The sequence below is a fragment of the Drosophila nasuta genome, chromosome 2L, assembly GCF_023558535.2.
Source record: "Drosophila nasuta strain 15112-1781.00 chromosome 2L, ASM2355853v1, whole genome shotgun sequence".
Classification (NCBI taxonomy): Eukaryota; Metazoa; Arthropoda; class Insecta; order Diptera; family Drosophilidae; genus Drosophila; species Drosophila nasuta.
This window is the reverse complement of record NC_083455.1, coordinates 9086531-9105136: the sequence shown is the minus strand read 5'-3', so window position 1 is coordinate 9105136 and position 18606 is coordinate 9086531. Positions and strand designations below refer to the sequence as shown.

Below are 18606 nucleotides of genomic sequence, written 5' to 3'. Positions count from 1 at the left end.
CAATTAAGACCCATAATAAGTAGACGTTATGGGTAGCGGGAATAAAAAGCTAAATTGTATCGGTGTAGGTCACAAGATTTATTACCCACATACAAAATGAACTCAAGTTTGTTTTTATGGGTATTCTTATAAATATCTATAAGCAAGAGTTGGGAGTAATAATATTATTCTATCTTATTCTGTGGCTTGCCCCACACATTACCTTTATTTTATAGTTAGAGTATTAATTTTAAACATATCCACCCATATTGCACCCTTATGTATAAAATATAGCTTTTAACGTTAGCAATTAATATAATATACATATTTAGTTAAATAATGTATACATTCAATACGCATTTTAAATCAATTGAGATAAAATCTCACACGTGTGCAGTATTTTACAAGACAGTATCTCTAAATTAAGTCTTAACTATCGGCTAGCCTCTAGCTCGTGAATCATCACCACACCAAGAAGAAGACACGAATTTTTAAGGGCATGATAAATAATGACTATGCAAAAATAAAAAACAAGTAAACCTCCAAACGCAGAACGAAGATGCTGCAAAACTGGACTATGATGTCAGTAAATGCACAGTGTTTTAAAGTTCATCAAAACGGTATTCAAAAATATTATAAAATTGTTTCAAAATATATTTCAAAGCTCATGTTTAAAACACAAATTTTCAAATGCTTCTAAATAGAAATAGAATATTTAAAACATACAAACTACAATTTGATATGCCAATTATGTTAGGCTCAATTAAATATTCTTTTGTCCCACTGTGTACTATTATGTAGTATTTTATTTCCATTGTGTTTACGGCCACTTGGTACCTGTCACAGAAGAGAGAGCCAAACAGTAGATGAAATCGCGACAACATTCATAAAAATTCCCAAAAACAAACTAATTCGCGTATAAAACAGCGCGTCTCTAGCACTAATCAAGGTAATCGCAATCGCACAAACAAATCGTCGCAATGGTCGTAGTTAAAAATGAGCAAAACATCTCAGTACCCGAGTACTTGAACAAAGGATTCTTCGTGGATGCCCTAGAGAAGGGTTTGCGGGAATCGAGAGTTACGGTTCATGAGATTAACTTCGAGTGGGGCAGCAACCCGGGAGATAATTACTGCTCAGCTATCTACCGAGTGATGTTGAACTTTGATCGCTGGACTGACGGCAAAGAGTTAACGGAAAGGGAAAACCTTTCCTTGATTGTGAAAACTATTCCCATCTCGAAGGAAACTCAGTTCCTCGAGGATGTAAAAGTGTTTATCTAAGAGAAGCAAACCTATACGGACATTTTGCCACACTTGGATATTCTAAGCGATGGCAGCAAATTTGGCGCCAAGTGAGTGAATAGTGAAAAAGATGGAATGAAAGCAAGAAACTTATAAATATGGACTTGTTTCTAGATACTATCATTCTATTACAAAACCCGTGCAAACAATTGTGTTCAATGATCTGAAAGTGGATGGCTTTAAAGTTGCCTCTCGCGAAGCAGGTTTGGATTGGAATCATGCCTCATTAGTTCTCCAGCAGCTGGCCAAATTCCATGCCACCTCCATGGTGCTGACACAGAAGGTAAGTTTAATTAAAAAAAAGTACTAGATCTATATTATATGATCTTTTCAGGATCCGGCATGCTTAGTAAAGAGACCTTATTGAAGAGCGATACCTATGACAACATGTTCAATGGTTTGCTCAAGGGTCTCATTCAAGCCACTAGTAAATGGCCAGGCTATGAGAAGATTACGAAGGACTTGCAACGCTTGTCGGACGATTTCAGAAACATTTTGGTGAAGGCAGCCAAACAGCAGCCAGATGATCGTTATGTGGTTCTCAATCATGGCGATATGTGGTCCAATAACTTTATGTACGCCTATGATGACAAGTCCAAGCCAGAGACTCCAACTCGAGCTATTTTTGTGGACTTTCAACTTCCCTTCTTCGGCAGTCCAGGCTGCGATTTGAACTTCTTCTTGAATACCAGCATCAAGCTGGATCTCAACAAGAATCTTCGTGAGGAACTCATCAAGGTCTATTATCAAGCATTCAAGGAGGCTTTTAAATATGTGCGTTACGAGAAGATTCCCAGCTATGAGGATCTACTTTGGGAGCTGCGGAATCGTGAGATTTTTGGAATGTTTGGTTTATTCGCCTTTTTGCCTATGGTGACAATCCCCAAGGAATTGGCTGCGGACAGTACAATTGAGAATATGAACAATGAGGCTTTCAAAGCTAAGAGAATGGAAGCGATCTTCTCACAACAATTTCTCATCGATTATCTTAAATGGTCGCTGACACGTGCCGATGAAGTGGGCGTGTTTAATGACTATTAAACCGAAGTTTCGAAAAGTATTACAACAAAGTAAGGCAACTGAGCAAAGCAATTGTAATGCTGTTCAGCTGCCTAGACACAAAGAGATAGAGATTGCTAATTACTAATTACTATATCGTGAATTTAGCTTTTTATAGAGCAGAGTTCAATTAAAATGATCTATCGGAACTAAATGTGTTGCTATGTGAAATATATTTACAATTATTCATATATATAGTTATAATTCAATAAATGTATACATTAACTTAAAATTTCGACGATTCGGCATATTTTTAGGGAAAAATGCTAAATGGATTGCATGAGTCCAACAACTGGTTTTTCAATAATAATACGCATTTTCTTTATGAAGATTTTTTCGTGGAGCGCTTCAGAAGACGCTAAACCATTTATATTGAGCCAATCAAACCGCCAGCATAGAAAGCCAATGGCAAGGAAGAACCTTGAATACTGGGTGCCAAGTTAGTATTAAGAGCTGCGAAGTCACCCGCTACCGCAAGGAAAGGAATATTTCATCGACAAGAGCTAACTGACGTCAGCCTAAATAAGAAGAAATCATGGCTGAGATTTGTCAACACTAAAGAAGATAAGTTCTCTGACTATCTTTGCTCACAATAATCACAAGTGAACAGTAAATTAACAGTAAATTATATAATAAACACAACTCCAGAGTCTCTTTGCTGTATGTGGTACAACATAAGTATGAGTACATACTCTCAAAATATCATAAACATTTAACAAATGTAAGTTCGGTTTAATTTTATAGTATTTAACTGATAGTAAAAATTTTAGCATATAGTATCTCTCTCTATCTACAAAGCTGATTATTTCTGCAGAGCACTAAAATGTGATTGTAATTAACTTGGGAGACTTAAAAATTGTTTACAAAAATACATTCTAAGCCGCTACAAAGAAAGACAAGTCATACAGTTGCAGTCAAGTTTAGACTATAATAGACCTGTTACTTTTTATTTGTTTACCCCATGTTTTTTAACCAAAAATTAATTTTCAACCAAATTTTGGTCAATTATCATAAAATTTACAGAATGGTTTCTTTGTATTGTTTAGAAATAACCGATATATAAATTGCCAATGTCGTAATATTACATTTTGATAAGCTCAATTTCTACAAACAAGAATGAAAGCTACAGTCGAGTGTGCTTGACTGTGAGATACCTGATACATAATTTGAATGAAAGTAAATCAGTACATTACTATTACTTCAATATGACGAATATATGAAAAATACTAAAATACATTTAAAATAAATGATAGAGCACAAAATATAACAGATTGTCAACCAAAGTAACTAATACCTGGCAGCAGCAGTAATTTTTTGTCATATAAAATTATTTCTTAAATACCTTCTACAATTTTTATCTAATCGCAAAGTAATCATGAATTATACAGACTATAGTTACCATTGTATGTATCAACAAGTAAGAAAGTTACAGTCGAGTCGACTGTGAGATACCCGCTACCCATTTTTAATAAGGGCAAAATATTGCGGTATTATTTTCAAAATATACCGAAAATACTAAAAAATACTAAAAATATACCAAAGGGTATGTTTGGTATATCGATACAGCACACCATTCAAAATATACCATAGACCGCACAATGTACCAGATTGTCGGCCAAAGCAACTCAGACCCCTAGTAAGTAGGCGATTTTGCCCATACAAAAGTATTTCCTTGATAACTTCCACGATTTTTATCTGATCGCAACCAAATTTTCAGGAATCATAACTACTATAGTAATTATAGTATGTACTATGTACTATGTTCGATTTTTTTTTGATTTGCGGGGGCGGAATTGGGCGTGGCAAAAATTTTAAACAAACTTGATCTGCGTGCAAACATAACAAATGCTGTCAAAAAAAAATTATAGCTCTATCTCTTATAGTCTCTGAGATCTAGGTGTTCATACGGACAGACGGACAGACGGACGGACGGACAGACGGACATGGCTATATCGTCTCGGCTGTTGACGCTGATCAAGAATATATATACTTTATAGGGTCGGAGATGCCTCGTTCTACCTGTTACATACATTTCCTGCCGGCACAAAGTTATAATACCCTTCTACCCTATGGGTAGCGGGTATAAAAATCGTAGCTCTAGCCTCAATCTACAAAAAATGTATAGGATTATAGTCTTTAAGATCCAATGGTTCATAAGGACAAACGGACAGACGGACATGGCTATATCGCCTCGGCTGTTGACACCGATCAAAAATACTTATACTTTATGGGGCCAGATGCCTCCTTTTACCTGTTACATACATTTGCTGGACGCAAAAAAGTATCATATGTATACCCTTTGAGTATTTCATCTAAACTTAGAGCCAACAAATGAAAACTGTAATCTGTACATAAGTAAAGCTACTATGTTATCAAGCCTCATTTGCAGTTATATTTATTGAGTGTGCTTTAATACATGTACAATATTACATGGGATTTGAAAAGTATGTGGGTGCATCAAACAGGCGTGATAATTCCGATGAATTCCAACTCAAGTTATCAGCCAATAAATGTATTTTATTGCGCATTTGCCATGTTTCATTAATTTGAAACATGTTCGCATATATATATATAAATGACCACCTCATTGACTAGTAATAAAGGTGTCTCATTTGTTTTTAATAGTTTCAAACAGACTTTTTAATCTGCTCGGCAATTCATCTATGGCGTGAGAAATCGAATTTAATATAATTAAAAATAATTGCAGCAACGGATTTTGAGCTTGAGGTGTTCAAACAAAACAAACGTGAGGGAAATTTAGATAATCCCCAATAGCAATTAGTCGAGAAGAACCGGAAAGTCGAAGTCTAAACACGCCTGAGAGAGATAGAGAAACATGTAGGTCATTTGTCGATGACAGACTCTGAATAAACTAGCTGATTCAGCATGAAAATACTAAGCAAAACAAAACGCGAAACACTTGCGAAAAGATAGAGAGAATAGAGAACTAGAATTCATTGCTTATCAGAGAACTACTAAAATGACAGACAAGTAACTATGCATGTATTAATAAAAAGTGGGTGGACCTTGTGAGGTAATTTTCGACTTAACAAGTTGCCGCTATAACATCGTAATGAGATGTAAAACAAACCCGAGAAAAATAAATAACTGGTTTAAAGTATTCCATGTGTGTGCGAGAAATATAAAAACAAAACAGAAAAAGGTCGCGTGTCGTTCTCTCTATCGAAAAATTAGACAAAACTTGCTGCTGTTGTCGCCTATTAAGTGAAATTATATAGTATATATATAAACTTATATATTTATTATATATGTAATTAGGTTCAATAAAAACATATAAAATGAGAAACGCGTTGCTGTCGCCTTTCAAAACCACTTGAGATCGCATCACACAACATGTGCAGTATTGTCTACGATCAGGAGCTTCAGGCAGCTCCACCCCGCCACTTGGATGCCCCCTTCTTCGAGGAGGTAGTGGAGACGGCATTGCGCACAGCTCGCATCCAATTAATTGGCATCCACTGCAGTTTAGGCAGCAGCACTGGAGAGAACTATTGCAGTCAAATTTACAGGGTGCGCATCAAATACAGATGGGATAATAATGGAAAGAAGGCCTCGCAGAAAGAGCATCAATTGTCAATCATTGTGAAGAGTATTCCACGCATAGAATCGGTGGAGTTCATAGAGGATTTGCAGGTGTACTTAAAGGAGAAAATAACCTATTATGAGGTGCTGCCACGCCTCGAACTGCTCATGCAGTGCAAGCGACGCTTCGGTCCCAAGTGAGTCTATTTATCATCAACTTTTTACACAGATAAAGCGTACGAAAAACGGAATTTTTATTTCTCAGTGGAATCTTAACTATCGCCCAATTAAATATTTAGCTGCTATTTAGAAGAAATTATAGTGTATAAACAGCTGAACTACTAAAGCTAAATTTATTCTCGAGCTCTATTGCATAAAGCGACATAAACGACATTTATTATCATATTTTCAATTCAAGTCTTTAGTATCGCTCTGTAAGAAACAGAGAGATAGAGAAGTAAAGTCTTTAAAATCCGTTTGCTTAATCCGCAGTTATGTCTATGATGCATCTTTGCTTTCATGTTTAAAATAATAACATTATTCATGTTTCTGTTGGATACATTAAGAAAGCCGAATTTAACTTAACATTAAAATTTATTCGAACAATCACAAACTTCTACTTTAACTGGCACTTATAAGAAAACGGTCCCTCTTTAATTTTAAGAACTTTATTTTTTTAGACTTTATCAATGCCTCAAGCTGCCGGAGAACACTTTGGTATTTGAGGATCTCAGTCAACTGGACTATGTGATGGCCTCGCGGGAAGCGGGATTAAATGAGGAACATTGTCGCCTAGTCATGGAACGTTTAGCAGAATTTCATGCGGCTTCCATGGCTCTGGCAACACTGGTAAGCTAAAGAAAATTTCCAACATAGTGTCCTATACAACTTCTTATTACAAATCTCTTCCTTAAGGACCCGCAAATCTTTGAAGCCTTTGGTGATGGCATGCTCTCACCTCATGGCTTGGCCAAGGATGATGGATTGCTGTTGCGCTTTTTCAGCGGCAATGCAAAGCAGCTGCACAAAGTGGTTAACAGCTGGCCAGGATTCGAGCGCATTGCCAGCAAAATAGCCAAATATCTGCAGCAACAACGTGCACACTTGGTGCGTGCCCAAGCCCCACTTGAAAAGGAAATTAAAGTGCTCAATCATGGCGATCTGTGGGTGAACAACATGCTCTTCAAATACGATGGAGTTCAACAACCGCAAGACGTGATCTTCATCGACTTTCAGCTCAGCATTTGGGGCAGTCCAGGCATCGATTTGAATTACTTTTTCTACACAAGTCTCAGTCTGGATATTCTTAAGCACAAGCGACCCCAACTACTGAAAGTATATCACAATCGACTGAAGGAAACGCTGCTTCAGCTGGACATGAATGTTCCAGTACCCAGCTATGACCAGCTCCTCAACGAGGTGCAGCGCAGAGAGAGCTATGGCTTCTTTGCCGCCTATGGCATACTGCCCACAGTTAGTCAGAGCAAGGCGCAAACCGCTGACAACAATTTGGAGAACTTTAAAGACGCCGACTTTGCACAGCGCAAAGTGGAACAACAATTTGAGTCGCCGCGCGTCGTTGAAACAATGCGCTATGCGTTACCTCATTTTGAGCGTGCTGGTGTTTTTGATTAAAAATTGATGGCACTCACCTTATATTAATTGTTGGTTATTGCACAAGCTAAGTTTAATTGTAGAAACACTTAGTTTTTAAACTCAAAATAAACTTTTCACAGAATTACGCGCACTTTTCACACATTTGTTGGCTGATTTTTGTTTTTACCGTTGCAGTCCGCGTTGCCAACCACTTGATGTACGCAAACAGCGTTGCCACATTTGGTATTTTAAGAATCTGCGTTGCCACCTTATGCTAATAATTAAATGTGTACCGTTACAAGTGGACCAAACTGTGTGTACTATTTGAGGAAGTGTACCATTTAACATTGCTAATGATTAGATGAGACCACCATCAACAAAAAAGTATTTGTTGTGAACTGGTAATAATTGACCTCAATTAAATTCTTAGAATATTAATCAGCAGTCATATATAATACATGGCATCTCTAACTTCTTATTATCAGGAAAATCTAAAGCAACTTTAAATTACGCGCCTTTTTGTACGAGTTTTGTAAATGTACTCATATGCCAAATGAGAAATAATTTGTACCATAAAAAAACGATCAACCTATTTTATTATTTGTCAATGTATTTTTAATATAAAACGACTTCCCACGGAATAATTAATTATAATTTTATATTATTCAGATTATCAGACCTTGTATGAATGCTGAATATCAATTACATACATAAAAGCGAAAATATAAGTCACCGAGTACACAAACAAATAAGTTTAAATAAAAAGATCTTTCATTTATTCAATAATATTTATTGCAAAATAATTCACATTATTATTTCGTTCATGTGTCTTGATAATGAATACAATTTCATGTGGGTCTAAAATTGCACAATATTGTCTCATTTGTTTTTTGTTGAAATCACCATAGAAAATACGCAATTCAAATGAAAATGCTGCGTAAGAAGTAAAAGCTCTTCAAGTCAATTGCATACATACAAAAAAATGCTACTTAGATTAATTACAAACATCATCAAATATCATCATAGTTCACATCAATCGAATTACTTTCGCACAACATTGATTCCAGGCATATTATAATCATCAATAATCAATCAATTTAACACTAAAATTAGGTATAATCATTTTACTTAAACGCTGTTTGTTGAACTGCAGCTGAAGTTCCCAAACCGAATTTCTTTTGTGTAGTATAGTATTGTATGTATATGTAATTTAATTTATATAGCTTAATTAACTAAAACTGTTACGACTTTTACGCTTATGTAAAATGTGCGGCTTCTAGTTATTCATTGCTGGGTTCCTTTGTTCCGCGACTTTTGCTGAGAGTGCTGCGATAAGCGAGGAGAAATGAAAAGGAGACTTGCGAGTGCAAGCGATGCGATTAGCTCCAGACATCGGCTGAGTAGCGTTTCTGGGCCTCCATCTTTTTCAGATACTGCACGGCATCCGCCTCGCTCATGTTGCCCTTTGTGGACAGTATTTTCGTCAGAATATTTCTAACATCCACGGCCATGTTCTTGGCATCACTGCAAATATAGAAAGAGCAATTAAATATTAGATATTTAAAATATGTGTAATAAGATAACAACTTACCCGCAAATGTAGAAATGTCCCTTCTTCTCGCCAATCACATCCCAAATCAAATCCGCATCTTGTTCCAGCAAATGCTGCACATAAATCTTCTTCTCCTGGTCACGAGAGAACGCAGCCTTTAGCGTCAACGTGCCCTTCTTCACCCACTCGTCCAATTCGGCCTCGTAGATGTAATCTTCGCTGCGCTTGCGGCAGCCAAAGTAGAGCACCGATTCTCCCACTGTCTTGCCCTCATCGCGCAGATGCTGACGCTCCTGAATGAAGCCACGGAAGGGAGCCAAGCCAGTGCCAGGACCCACCATAATAATGGGAGTCTCGGGCTTCGTGGGCAAACGGAATTGCGATTTGCGGATGAAGACAGGCACTTTAACTTCCTCGCCGCCCTCCTTTGGCTGTTTGTGCTTCAGATATGTGGTGGCCACACCCTTGTTGGTGCGTCCCGTGGGTGTCTCGTATTCCACGAGCACAGCGGTCACATGAACATCAGTGGGATGCAGTTTGGCCGACGATGAAATCGAGTAGTAACGAGGTTGCAGACGAGGCAACAACTCGCACACATGATCCAGTGGTGCCTTGCACGACTTGATGTCCTCCAAGATGTGCACAACATTGCGGCACGCATCCTGAATCCAGCTTTGATACTTCTCCTTGCCCTCCGGGGCTAAGGAGGCCATGCTGCGCAACAGCTGCTTCTCCGTCTCATCCGTGCAGTACTCAGCCAACTCCTTCAAGATGTGAGTACGTGGAATGGCAGTTATCTCCAAATAATGTGTGAGTGCGGTGCGATAAGTGGTGGGGCAAGGGAACGGATGCTTCTTGCTGCTGTCGGTATCGGTGTTGATCAGCGAGAACACTGTATCCAGATCGGCATTGCACAATTGTCCTAGTTTCTCGACTAGCGACTTGTCGTTGACGGGATACAGCGCCACATGATCGCCGGCATCGTAACGCATCTTGGAGCCATCAATGTTCAATTCGATGTGCATGCACGAACGACCGCCGCCCTTGTGCAGCTCGCGATTGACACGAATGGGCGCCAGGAAGGGATTCTTGGCATCGAAGGGTGGTCGTTGATTCTCCATGGAATGCAGACGCGCAATTTCACCAGTGTAAATGCGATCGGGTTGCACATCGGGTTGTTCCTGCAGACGATATTGACGGATGAGCACCTCTTCACCACTGCCCTCGATGCCAAAGTGATCGCAGACTGCGGGCCAAAAGCGGTCTTTCCATGTGATGAAATCATCCTCAATGCTAGCAAAGAGATTTCGAAGTTAGTACATAAAGTACAGGTAAGTACTTCATACAGTAATGTCGATAATTGAAAGAAATTAAATACGGTGTATTGTGTAGTTTAGATAAATATTGCATGATCGTTGTATAAGGTAAAATTGCGGTGTACAAAATAAGAGTGCAATTATCGACATTATACTGCAATTACACTTACTTGGCATCATCATCACCCAATCCGAGTTCAAAGACGCGATTGGCGCCCAACTCTTCCAGACGCTTATCTACGTAGATGGCGACTTTGTTGTAGTGCTCATAAGTTTTGTTGCCCAGACCAAAGACCTGCAAAATACGGAAACAATAACAATGAAATTCGTTGTAAAAACAATAATACAGAAATTCCAGCAGCTCATCATAATGTGATCTATTACCCCATACTGGGCTTGCGTTTTGCTATTTATGCGTTTTGTTGCTTTATTACATAAATTATTTAACAGTCAGTTCAAAGTGCGCGCCACCGTAGACTGACAGCGACGCGTGCCAAGGCCAACTGCGACGCCGGCGCCGCAGCTGATGCCGGCAAACGTGTTCAGCATTGCTGCCACCCAGTTTTCTTTTTTCGTCGCAGTAGCAGATGTACTATGTATGTTTTCATTCAACATTTCGAATTATTGTAATTATCAGTATTTCGCATCGCAGACTGACAGCGAAACAATAACACTGATAGTAAACAATATTGCGCAACAGTTTGCGTTTTAATATCACAGCTGTTACGTGACAACAGTGTGACCAGTTAACATGGCACACGCAGCTGGTAACCACATAACAGTGATGCTTAACAGCATCAGCGGATGTTGTGACGTCATAAATCTCATTTACATGCTGGTAACGTCACTGTGTGCGTAAATTATAAATTACAAACAAATCATAGGAAACAATCTATATTTTGAATAAAGTGGGCATTTATATGTAATTAAATATTAATTTGAATTCACTATGGAATTCACATTTCTATACTATTTTAATAGTATTCTACCATCATCTATAATTAGTCTTTCAGTTGCTTATTATTATGGAATACTATTATATTACTATTGTATTACATCTAAAAGAAGCGTCTCTGACAGTTTAATAGGCTCTCCTGCAGCTTGCTAGTTTATCGACTGGCTAATTACTAAATAGCCAGTCTACCATTACCTATCTTGATTAAATCAAGTCGAGATAAATTAAAATGGAATATGATTTTTATTTCAATTGTAATATACCATAACACATAGGGTATTAACTAGTTGAAATGACTCTCCTCCAATAATAATAATTACTAAATAGCCCGTCTAGTCGTTTATCTATACATTCTTAAACATTTTTAAAACGTGCTACAAATCGAGTATAACGATGATAAGTTTCGTCTATATTATTGACTCTATAAATATATACTGTAATCTACTACAAATGCCCTCCAAGCTTGAGTGAGCATATTACTATACGCTTGACAGTTTTCACTTCCTGGTATCAATAATAGCTAACGGAAAAATTACTCATTTCGTATCAGTTATTGATTTATCTATTACATATTATTGAGAATTTGATTGTTTATAAAATACTCGTCGGCCCAAAAATAAAAATGTTAGGCTAATTACACTGGCGACATGATTCTACAATAACACAATAGATAATACAATCTGCCTATCGACAAGCCAATGTTTGATAAGCACCCCAATAGGCGAAACAGACTGATTCGAAGGCCATGTGGTTGTAGTCCGTTCTTATCAGTTATTTGGAATATGTTTGAACTATGCATATGTGTTTAAACTTACCGCATAATTAAGACCCGATAGATCAACATCGCCGTTGGTAATCCACTCGTAGAACTCCATGGCATTATCGGTGGGATCACCCTCGCCATAGGTGGCCAGGCAGAAGACGGCCAAAGAGTTCTCAATGTCTTTAAGCTGCAGCAATTCCTCCATATCGCATTCCTCGGGATCGGCAACCATACCCTTTAGACGATAACGAATACCCTCCTTGGCCAGACGACCAGCAAATTCCTCGCCTGTGCCCGTCTGTGAGCCATAGAAAACAACCAAGCTACGGCCAGAGGCTTTCAACTTCTTGATGAACGAATTGTCCGTCGCCGTCGTAGTGCTGACTGTGGTGGGCCTAAAAACATAGAAATTATGGTTATTAATAGCTGTTGACTAATAGAAATGGTATTCGACGAAGTGCTGTCAATTTAGCTATAAGATATGATTTTAACGGCTAGCGGGAAATACAATATATTGTACATTAAAGTTACTTATGTATGTGAAATACTATAAAATATACATTTTCAATTCTTAATCGCAATGAAGTTTACAAATTGCAACATACACATTTTTAGTTTGCAAGAAAACTTTCTAACAATATGATTAAAGATATGACATTTAAAAGAAAATTATTAATTTAAAATCACTTTCAAAGAAAATTGTTAATTTAAAATCACTTTAAATGTTCTGTATTTCAACTCTAACCAAAATGTAGTTTTAAATACCAAATATGCTAAATATATTTTTTCCAATTACATAGTTTAGTTATAAAATTCAAAAATATCAATTACTTTTATCAAACTTAAATGAAAAATTAAGAGTCTACGTCCTAAAAAGTCATTATGACACATCACTTTCATCGATTATTTAAATCTAATCACCTTTAATAGTTTATTACAAATCGAAGCTACAGCTCTAACGATGATCTTGCTGATCTTAACATTATACAAATTTTCGCGATTAAAATATAAAGGAGTAATAGCCATTTATCTATTAGTATTTATAGCTCTTTTGACAGCACTGTTGGTGAGTTACTTACTGTATCGAATAGCTGCGCACAGGTTCCTCCTCCTTCTTGCGGCTGCGCAGGAAATAAAAGGCGGCGCCGCCGATCAGCACTGCCAGCAGTGCTATATCAAGTAATCCCAGGAAGGGTTCATCTCCGCTAGCGGCAGCTGCTGCCGCTGCTCCATCGAATGGGAGCTGCTCACTGGCCATGGTTTAAGCTGTGTGTGTATTGACTGAAAGAAAAGCGAAAATCGTTTAGAATGAATTCTTTGCATACACTTTACACGCACGCACGAGTACGAAGAAATAAAGCCCCAACCCCAGGGGTAGAAGGGGTGTTTGTTAGACGCAAAGGGGGGACAATTTGCATATGACACTTTGAACACACCACACACATTTAATGTATGCCACGTAAGCTAGCAATGTGATCACTGATCACATAGAACTCCCTAGAGTACAGTCTATGGCGACTATTTAGCATGCGATCGACCGGAGGCGCCTAACGGCAGTATTGAGCTTCCGCACTTGTTCTAACGGTACACTCACAGTCTCTCTCTTTCGCACTCGTGCTCTCAGCTGACATTGACACTGTAATTCGTTTTAAATTACTTTCGCCTTGCGAATTCAAGCTACAATTAATACTTGAGTATATTTTTGTTGCTTACGTCTTTTCACTTTGCGTTTCAATTAACAATTGTATTTAACTCGCGTTAAAAAATGCCGCTCACCTCAACGTCTGCTCGCATTAACAGCGCGCTGTTAACTAACAGCTGCGACAATTGTGCCGAACAATTTTATGCCCGCCCAGCAAACCAAACGCATTGATAACATTATCAGTCAGGCAACTGCAAAAAAACACTATCAACGCTAAGAGTACAGCAACAATTAGTGTTTATCAATTGATAAGCTTCGCTTTTTCAATTGAAATGATGAAAATGTTTAACGCCTTTTGGCAATACTAGCTAACCGTGCGTAAACAAAAAAACACTCTCTGGTCAACGTGCATTATATTTCTATTATATTTAAGTTTTGTTTATATTGTTTGTTCCCTAACCTTTTATTTATCGCAAGTGGCGCGTGTCATCTAGACCCCCGAAAATTAAAATCATACATATGTATGCCTTTAGTCATATTTATATACCCTTTCAAACAGTTGTATAGATTGATGAAGTATTTTCGACCAAGCTGATGAAATATGAATGAGTCAGAGAATGAGATTACTTCATTTATCTGTCGTTGCTCCTGGTTTATTGTGATAACTCTCTACTATACTCTACTTCATGACATATAGAAAAACAAATAAATTAAATAATGAAAATAAGCAAACAAATATGTAATTAAAAAAACTATGGTTGTTATACTATATATAGTCGACAATATATGTATGTTCATGTATACAATTTTTCATAACATATGTTATTTATGCTTTTATTTTTAGGTTACTAAAGTTCAAAATATAATTATTTTTCCCAACTGAACCTTTTTACATGAACAGATTAAAGATTAAACTATAGACAAATTTTAATCGCTTTTTAAATATGCTTGTTTACATAAATAAATATATTTTAACCTACATTTGTGAATTATTTAAATTTATAAAAATTAATGGTCAGTCTTTATTTTCAATTTTGGATATTTTTCATTTTGTATTAAATTTTGTTCTAAAAACAGTCTAATTGTACAAGTTGTATTCAATTTTGCTACCTAAATTCATCGTTTCTGATATAGAAATATTCAAAGTTAATTTGAATTAATATTTGTTTTGCATTCCGCATTCTAAAGCAATACTAAACTTTCCTGTTTTTCCAACCGACGCCTAAAAAACTCTCGAACGAGGTACTTTCCATGAGTTTGGAAATTGATATCTAAGGAATACAAAAATACGACATCTTTGGGAAATGCGAAGATATAAAAACTAAGAAAAACAGTTTCAAAACTTAAATCACTGATCTTTGCTCTAGACATATAGAGGGAGATAACAGATTGACAGTCTGTCAATCATAAAAAAACACGTTGACGTTGCACCTTGAATTCTGAGCAGGTTTTATATCGCTTCTTCTTTCTAGCGTCTGTAAAGTGTGAGATTGTGTATGTGCGTGTGTTTCCACTAGGTGCGTTTGTATTTTGCATAGAAAATGCTCGTGCAATATTTAGTTCTTGTTGCTGTGGTCAACGAATGGCAAAAAAATAAATATTAAACATGTGATAGCGACAACAGCAACGAAGTGTATGCAAATTGATTGGATCGTTTTTATAGTGTTTTCATCGACATCGACGTCGACGTCTTCGTCTTCGATTGGGAAACGAAAGGTGTTCTATGGTCAGTTCGTCAAGTCGATTCAGTGACGAGTACACAAATAATGTGAATTCAACAACCACAACAGCAACAACAAGTGACAAACAGCGGAACAACTGATCGAACTTTTTAGGTCACAATTGTCCAGGCGTGTGACGCCATCGGGTTCAAAATTGGGAACTCAAAAATCGTCAGTAGTCAATCTATACCTTAGATATACTTATAAGATCGATTATATATGGTAAAGTGTCTGAATGACAAGGTCTCGTTTTATAATTAGGCACAAAGTAAAAACACTTGCCGAAATAAGTCCGGAAATTGAATTGCATATCATTAGAATTGGATTGACTTTAAAGTTTTGTTCGCCGAATTAACTTTACAATTCACAGAAACATTCTTATTCTCAGATCATAACTAATGTTCGTAATCTTCTGTCTACGTTTAAAGTTTAAGAACATTTTTGATAAGATTGCAAACTTAATAGCATAATAAAACATTGTACTTTAAAATAAAATGATTAAGTAGTAAAGTCGCATAATTAACACAACAATAAGAATATGGGCACATTTAAGATAAATAATTATGGTATTAATTTAATTGTTATGAACTCCGATTAATCACCGAGCATAGCGGTAGACATTAGCACGGTTAATTAATTTGAATTTGCACTCAAATGTTATCAAATTGGGATTCCTATACTATATGTTGTTATGAGACTATCTCGGATCTAGACAAAACAAAAAAAAAACCCCTTACACATGTGTGTAGAATAAGAAAACGCATCATGAGTGGGCGAGAATTGTGAGAACACAACAAAGCCGATTGCCGAGGGTTTCTTATACAGTCTAGTACATACATATGTACATCCAATCTGTTGATACTCCTCTAATTCTCTATGTGCCTACGTGTTCAAGTCGCGAGTCATTAAACTAAACACTAAGCATGACAAAGCAGTTTTTGTCTTTCAGTGCTGTTATCGCTGCGAAAAGTTGTTGCGATTTTTAAACTGTTTCTGCCACCGATGGTGGGCTAGTTAAACAGTTTGTTAGTCTAAAAACCAACTCGATAAGGCCAGTAATTATTTGGTAACACAAACATTCAGTTAGACAGTCAGTCATTCATCATACATTCACTCAACTCGCACTTGCGAACAGTCGCTATTATTTGGTTCAATGTCAAAAACGTATTTTGAGTTGGTCAATAACACGAGACGTCCAAAGTGGAAACTTCAAATTCGCAATAAGCCAAATAAAAAAGCGTAGATTAAAATATGAATAATACATTTTTAAAAGGGAAATCAAAGGTATCTATTACATGACGACTGTTAACAGTACTGTTAGCCCTGTTAATGCGACGCTGTTAACAAATATCTACTATGTATTCTGATAGCAGCTGCAGTTATATTAAGGAGCTCTGTTACGAAAATCAATTGTTCTCATCTGTTAGCAGTTATGTTAAGTCGCGCTGTTAAGGTGTCGCTGTTAATCCTCTGTCTGTAATTCTACGTAGTTTGGAACATTTATAATTGCTAATTGTCTATTCTTGGAAAATTTGTTGTAATTACATCATCAATAAATTATTACATAAAATCACAATTAGAAATTAATTTTACTCTCATATCTTAATCAACTTTCAATAGAGTGCTCAGCTGTTAGTGAAAACAAAATCAGCTGAAAGCGAAACAAGTTTCTTTCAATGCAATCAAATAAGAATGTCGGAGATACGTGACTGAGATACACTCAACAATTGTGCAATGTTTTTGTAGGGTGTGCCTCTAATATTTCGCTAATAATAACAAAAGATTTTATTAAATTAAATTGCACTCAATAGAGAGCTAAAGAGAGACCAAGAGCGCAAACGAAAACGAGACCGATTGTTCAAATGTAACCTCAAATTTAACGAGCATGCAACCTGTTTAATAGACACAGACAGTCCACTCACTCACACATGCGCAGGCAGAGCGTTAGCAACAGGTAATGAACTTTACACTCCGTCATCGTTATAGACGGTAACATTTGTTTGTCTCTCTCGCACACACGTAGCTGACAAGCAAAGTGCGCACATACTTATGCAGCTCTTGTGAGTGTGTATATATTGATCTCTTATTGTTGCTGTAACCTTGACCATCAAATGCCGAACACACAAAATGATCAATCGCCTCAAGATAATAATGTGTAAGTGTGTGTATCTATAATGCGTAAAACTTACACTGTGTGCGTGGTGACTTTGAGAACGATCCGCAGTTGAGATGTTTGTGCATGCGCCTTATACGAATTTTGAGGATTGTTGAATTTGCTTTTTTTTTGGTTTTCGTTCTTCGTTTACGTACACGGTTTTTTTTTTTGGGTTTTGCGTTGACGTTGCACAAGCGAATGCGCTTAATTTGTTTTATTTAGTTTAAATGTGTGGACATGGAAGCCACGACGACGGGGACGACGACTGCAACAGTCGTATAAGCACACTTATACATACATACACATAACCATAGGCGTAGTATGTGCGTCTGGATGTGTGTGTAAATGCGTATTGAGCTAATCACTTTGTAACGCGCCTCTACGTTTGCGTTCGTTCAGCTGTTGTTCGCCTATTAAAACGCGTGTCGTCTAGTTAGGGTTAAACAAATTGATGTAGTCAGCCAATCAATTGATATTTAATTTATGCTTATTTCGGCGTAATTTTTGGGAGAAAATCACGTCCGATCAGCAGCTTTAACAAAGTGATACTGTCCGTATGTTGTTATTGTTGCTCAATTGGTACTAGAGATGGAGTCATATCGATGTTTTCAAAACATCGGCAACATCGATGTTGTGACATGCCATCAACGATGTTTTCGACTGCTTCTAAATTTATTTGAAAAAAGTGAAGTTTATGAATAAAATTTAATCCGGATTATTTTTGTAAATAATTAATTTTATAATGTCTTGCAAAACATTGAAAATATCGATGTCGGTACATACATTTTTCACCAACACTAATTGGGACGGTTGGTATCTTTTTCGTTAAGTGAGTAACAGCTCAACGAAGCCACTGCTGTTAAGCTAGGTATGCCGGGAAGCAGATTGTGCAAAATGTTTTTCTTAAACTATTCTCAAAACATATATTTTAAGCCTGATCAGAGAATATTTTCATGGCAATAAATGCCACTTTTGTACTGTTCTCTTTCGTTTTGTTAAAAATACACTATTATTTATAACA

At 36.9% G+C, this 18606-nt stretch overlaps 3 protein-coding genes and 1 pseudogene across 4 annotated transcripts in view; 2 read left to right on the top strand and 2 right to left on the bottom strand.

Annotated features, from left to right (window-relative positions):
• Positions 1-7668, bottom strand: part of LOC132783589 (uncharacterized) — an 81067-nt gene extending 73399 nt beyond the window's left edge. The window contains exon 1 of the mRNA XM_060788846.1: positions 7538-7668. The gene's annotated coding sequence lies outside the window, so the exon portion shown is untranslated. The remainder of the gene's footprint in view (positions 1-7537) is intronic.
• LOC132795499 (uncharacterized) lies at positions 619-2487 on the top strand (annotated as a pseudogene).
• LOC132783591 (uncharacterized) lies at positions 5653-7639 on the top strand. Its single transcript, XM_060788850.1, has 3 exons — positions 5653-6082; positions 6566-6734; positions 6801-7639. Exons 1-3 carry the CDS (start codon positions 5697-5699, stop codon positions 7518-7520), a joined length of 1275 nt encoding a protein of 424 aa, XP_060644833.1. The 5' UTR covers positions 5653-5696; the 3' UTR covers positions 7521-7639.
• A 582-nt stretch (positions 7669-8250) lies between the features above and the next one.
• On the bottom strand, positions 8251-18129 carry LOC132783590 (NADPH--cytochrome P450 reductase). 2 transcript variants are annotated; one of them, XM_060788848.1, is made up of 6 exons: positions 17620-18129; positions 13147-13348; positions 12120-12462; positions 10520-10644; positions 9073-10326; positions 8251-9005 (listed from the first exon to the last, which is right to left on the bottom strand). In XM_060788848.1, the coding sequence occupies exons 2-6, from the start codon at positions 13323-13325 to the stop codon at positions 8861-8863; spliced, it is 2046 nt and encodes a 681-aa protein (XP_060644831.1). In that variant the 5' UTR covers positions 13326-13348; positions 17620-18129; the 3' UTR covers positions 8251-8860. The 2 variants fall into 2 exon arrangements, with proteins under 2 accessions (XP_060644831.1, XP_060644832.1); XM_060788849.1 differs by lacking the exon at positions 17620-18129 and adding an exon at positions 13781-13852.
• Between the last annotated feature and the right edge of the window lie 477 nt (positions 18130-18606).

Bases quoted from the DNA above. Each gene is read 5' to 3' on its own strand.
- LOC132783591 (XM_060788850.1), top strand. From the start codon at position 5,697: ATGTGCAGTATTGTCTACGATCAGGAGCTTCAGGCAGCTCCACCCCGC. The intron at 6,083-6,565 runs GTGAGTCTATTT...TTATTTTTTTAG, and splicing joins AAGCGACGCTTCGGTCCCAA to ACTTTATCAATGCCTCAAGC. The intron at 6,735-6,800 runs GTAAGCTAAAGA...CTCTTCCTTAAG, and splicing joins CCATGGCTCTGGCAACACTG to GACCCGCAAATCTTTGAAGC.
- LOC132783590 (XM_060788848.1), bottom strand. From the start codon at position 13,325: ATGGCCAGTGAGCAGCTCCCATTCGATGGAGCAGCGGCAGCAGCTGCC. The intron at 10,645-12,119 runs GTAAGTTTAAAC...CGTATTTTGCAG, and splicing joins TATCGGGTCTTAATTATGCG to GTCTTTGGTCTGGGCAACAA. The intron at 9,006-9,072 runs GTAAGTTGTTAT...CTATATTTGCAG, and splicing joins GGACATTTCTACATTTGCGG to TGATGCCAAGAACATGGCCG.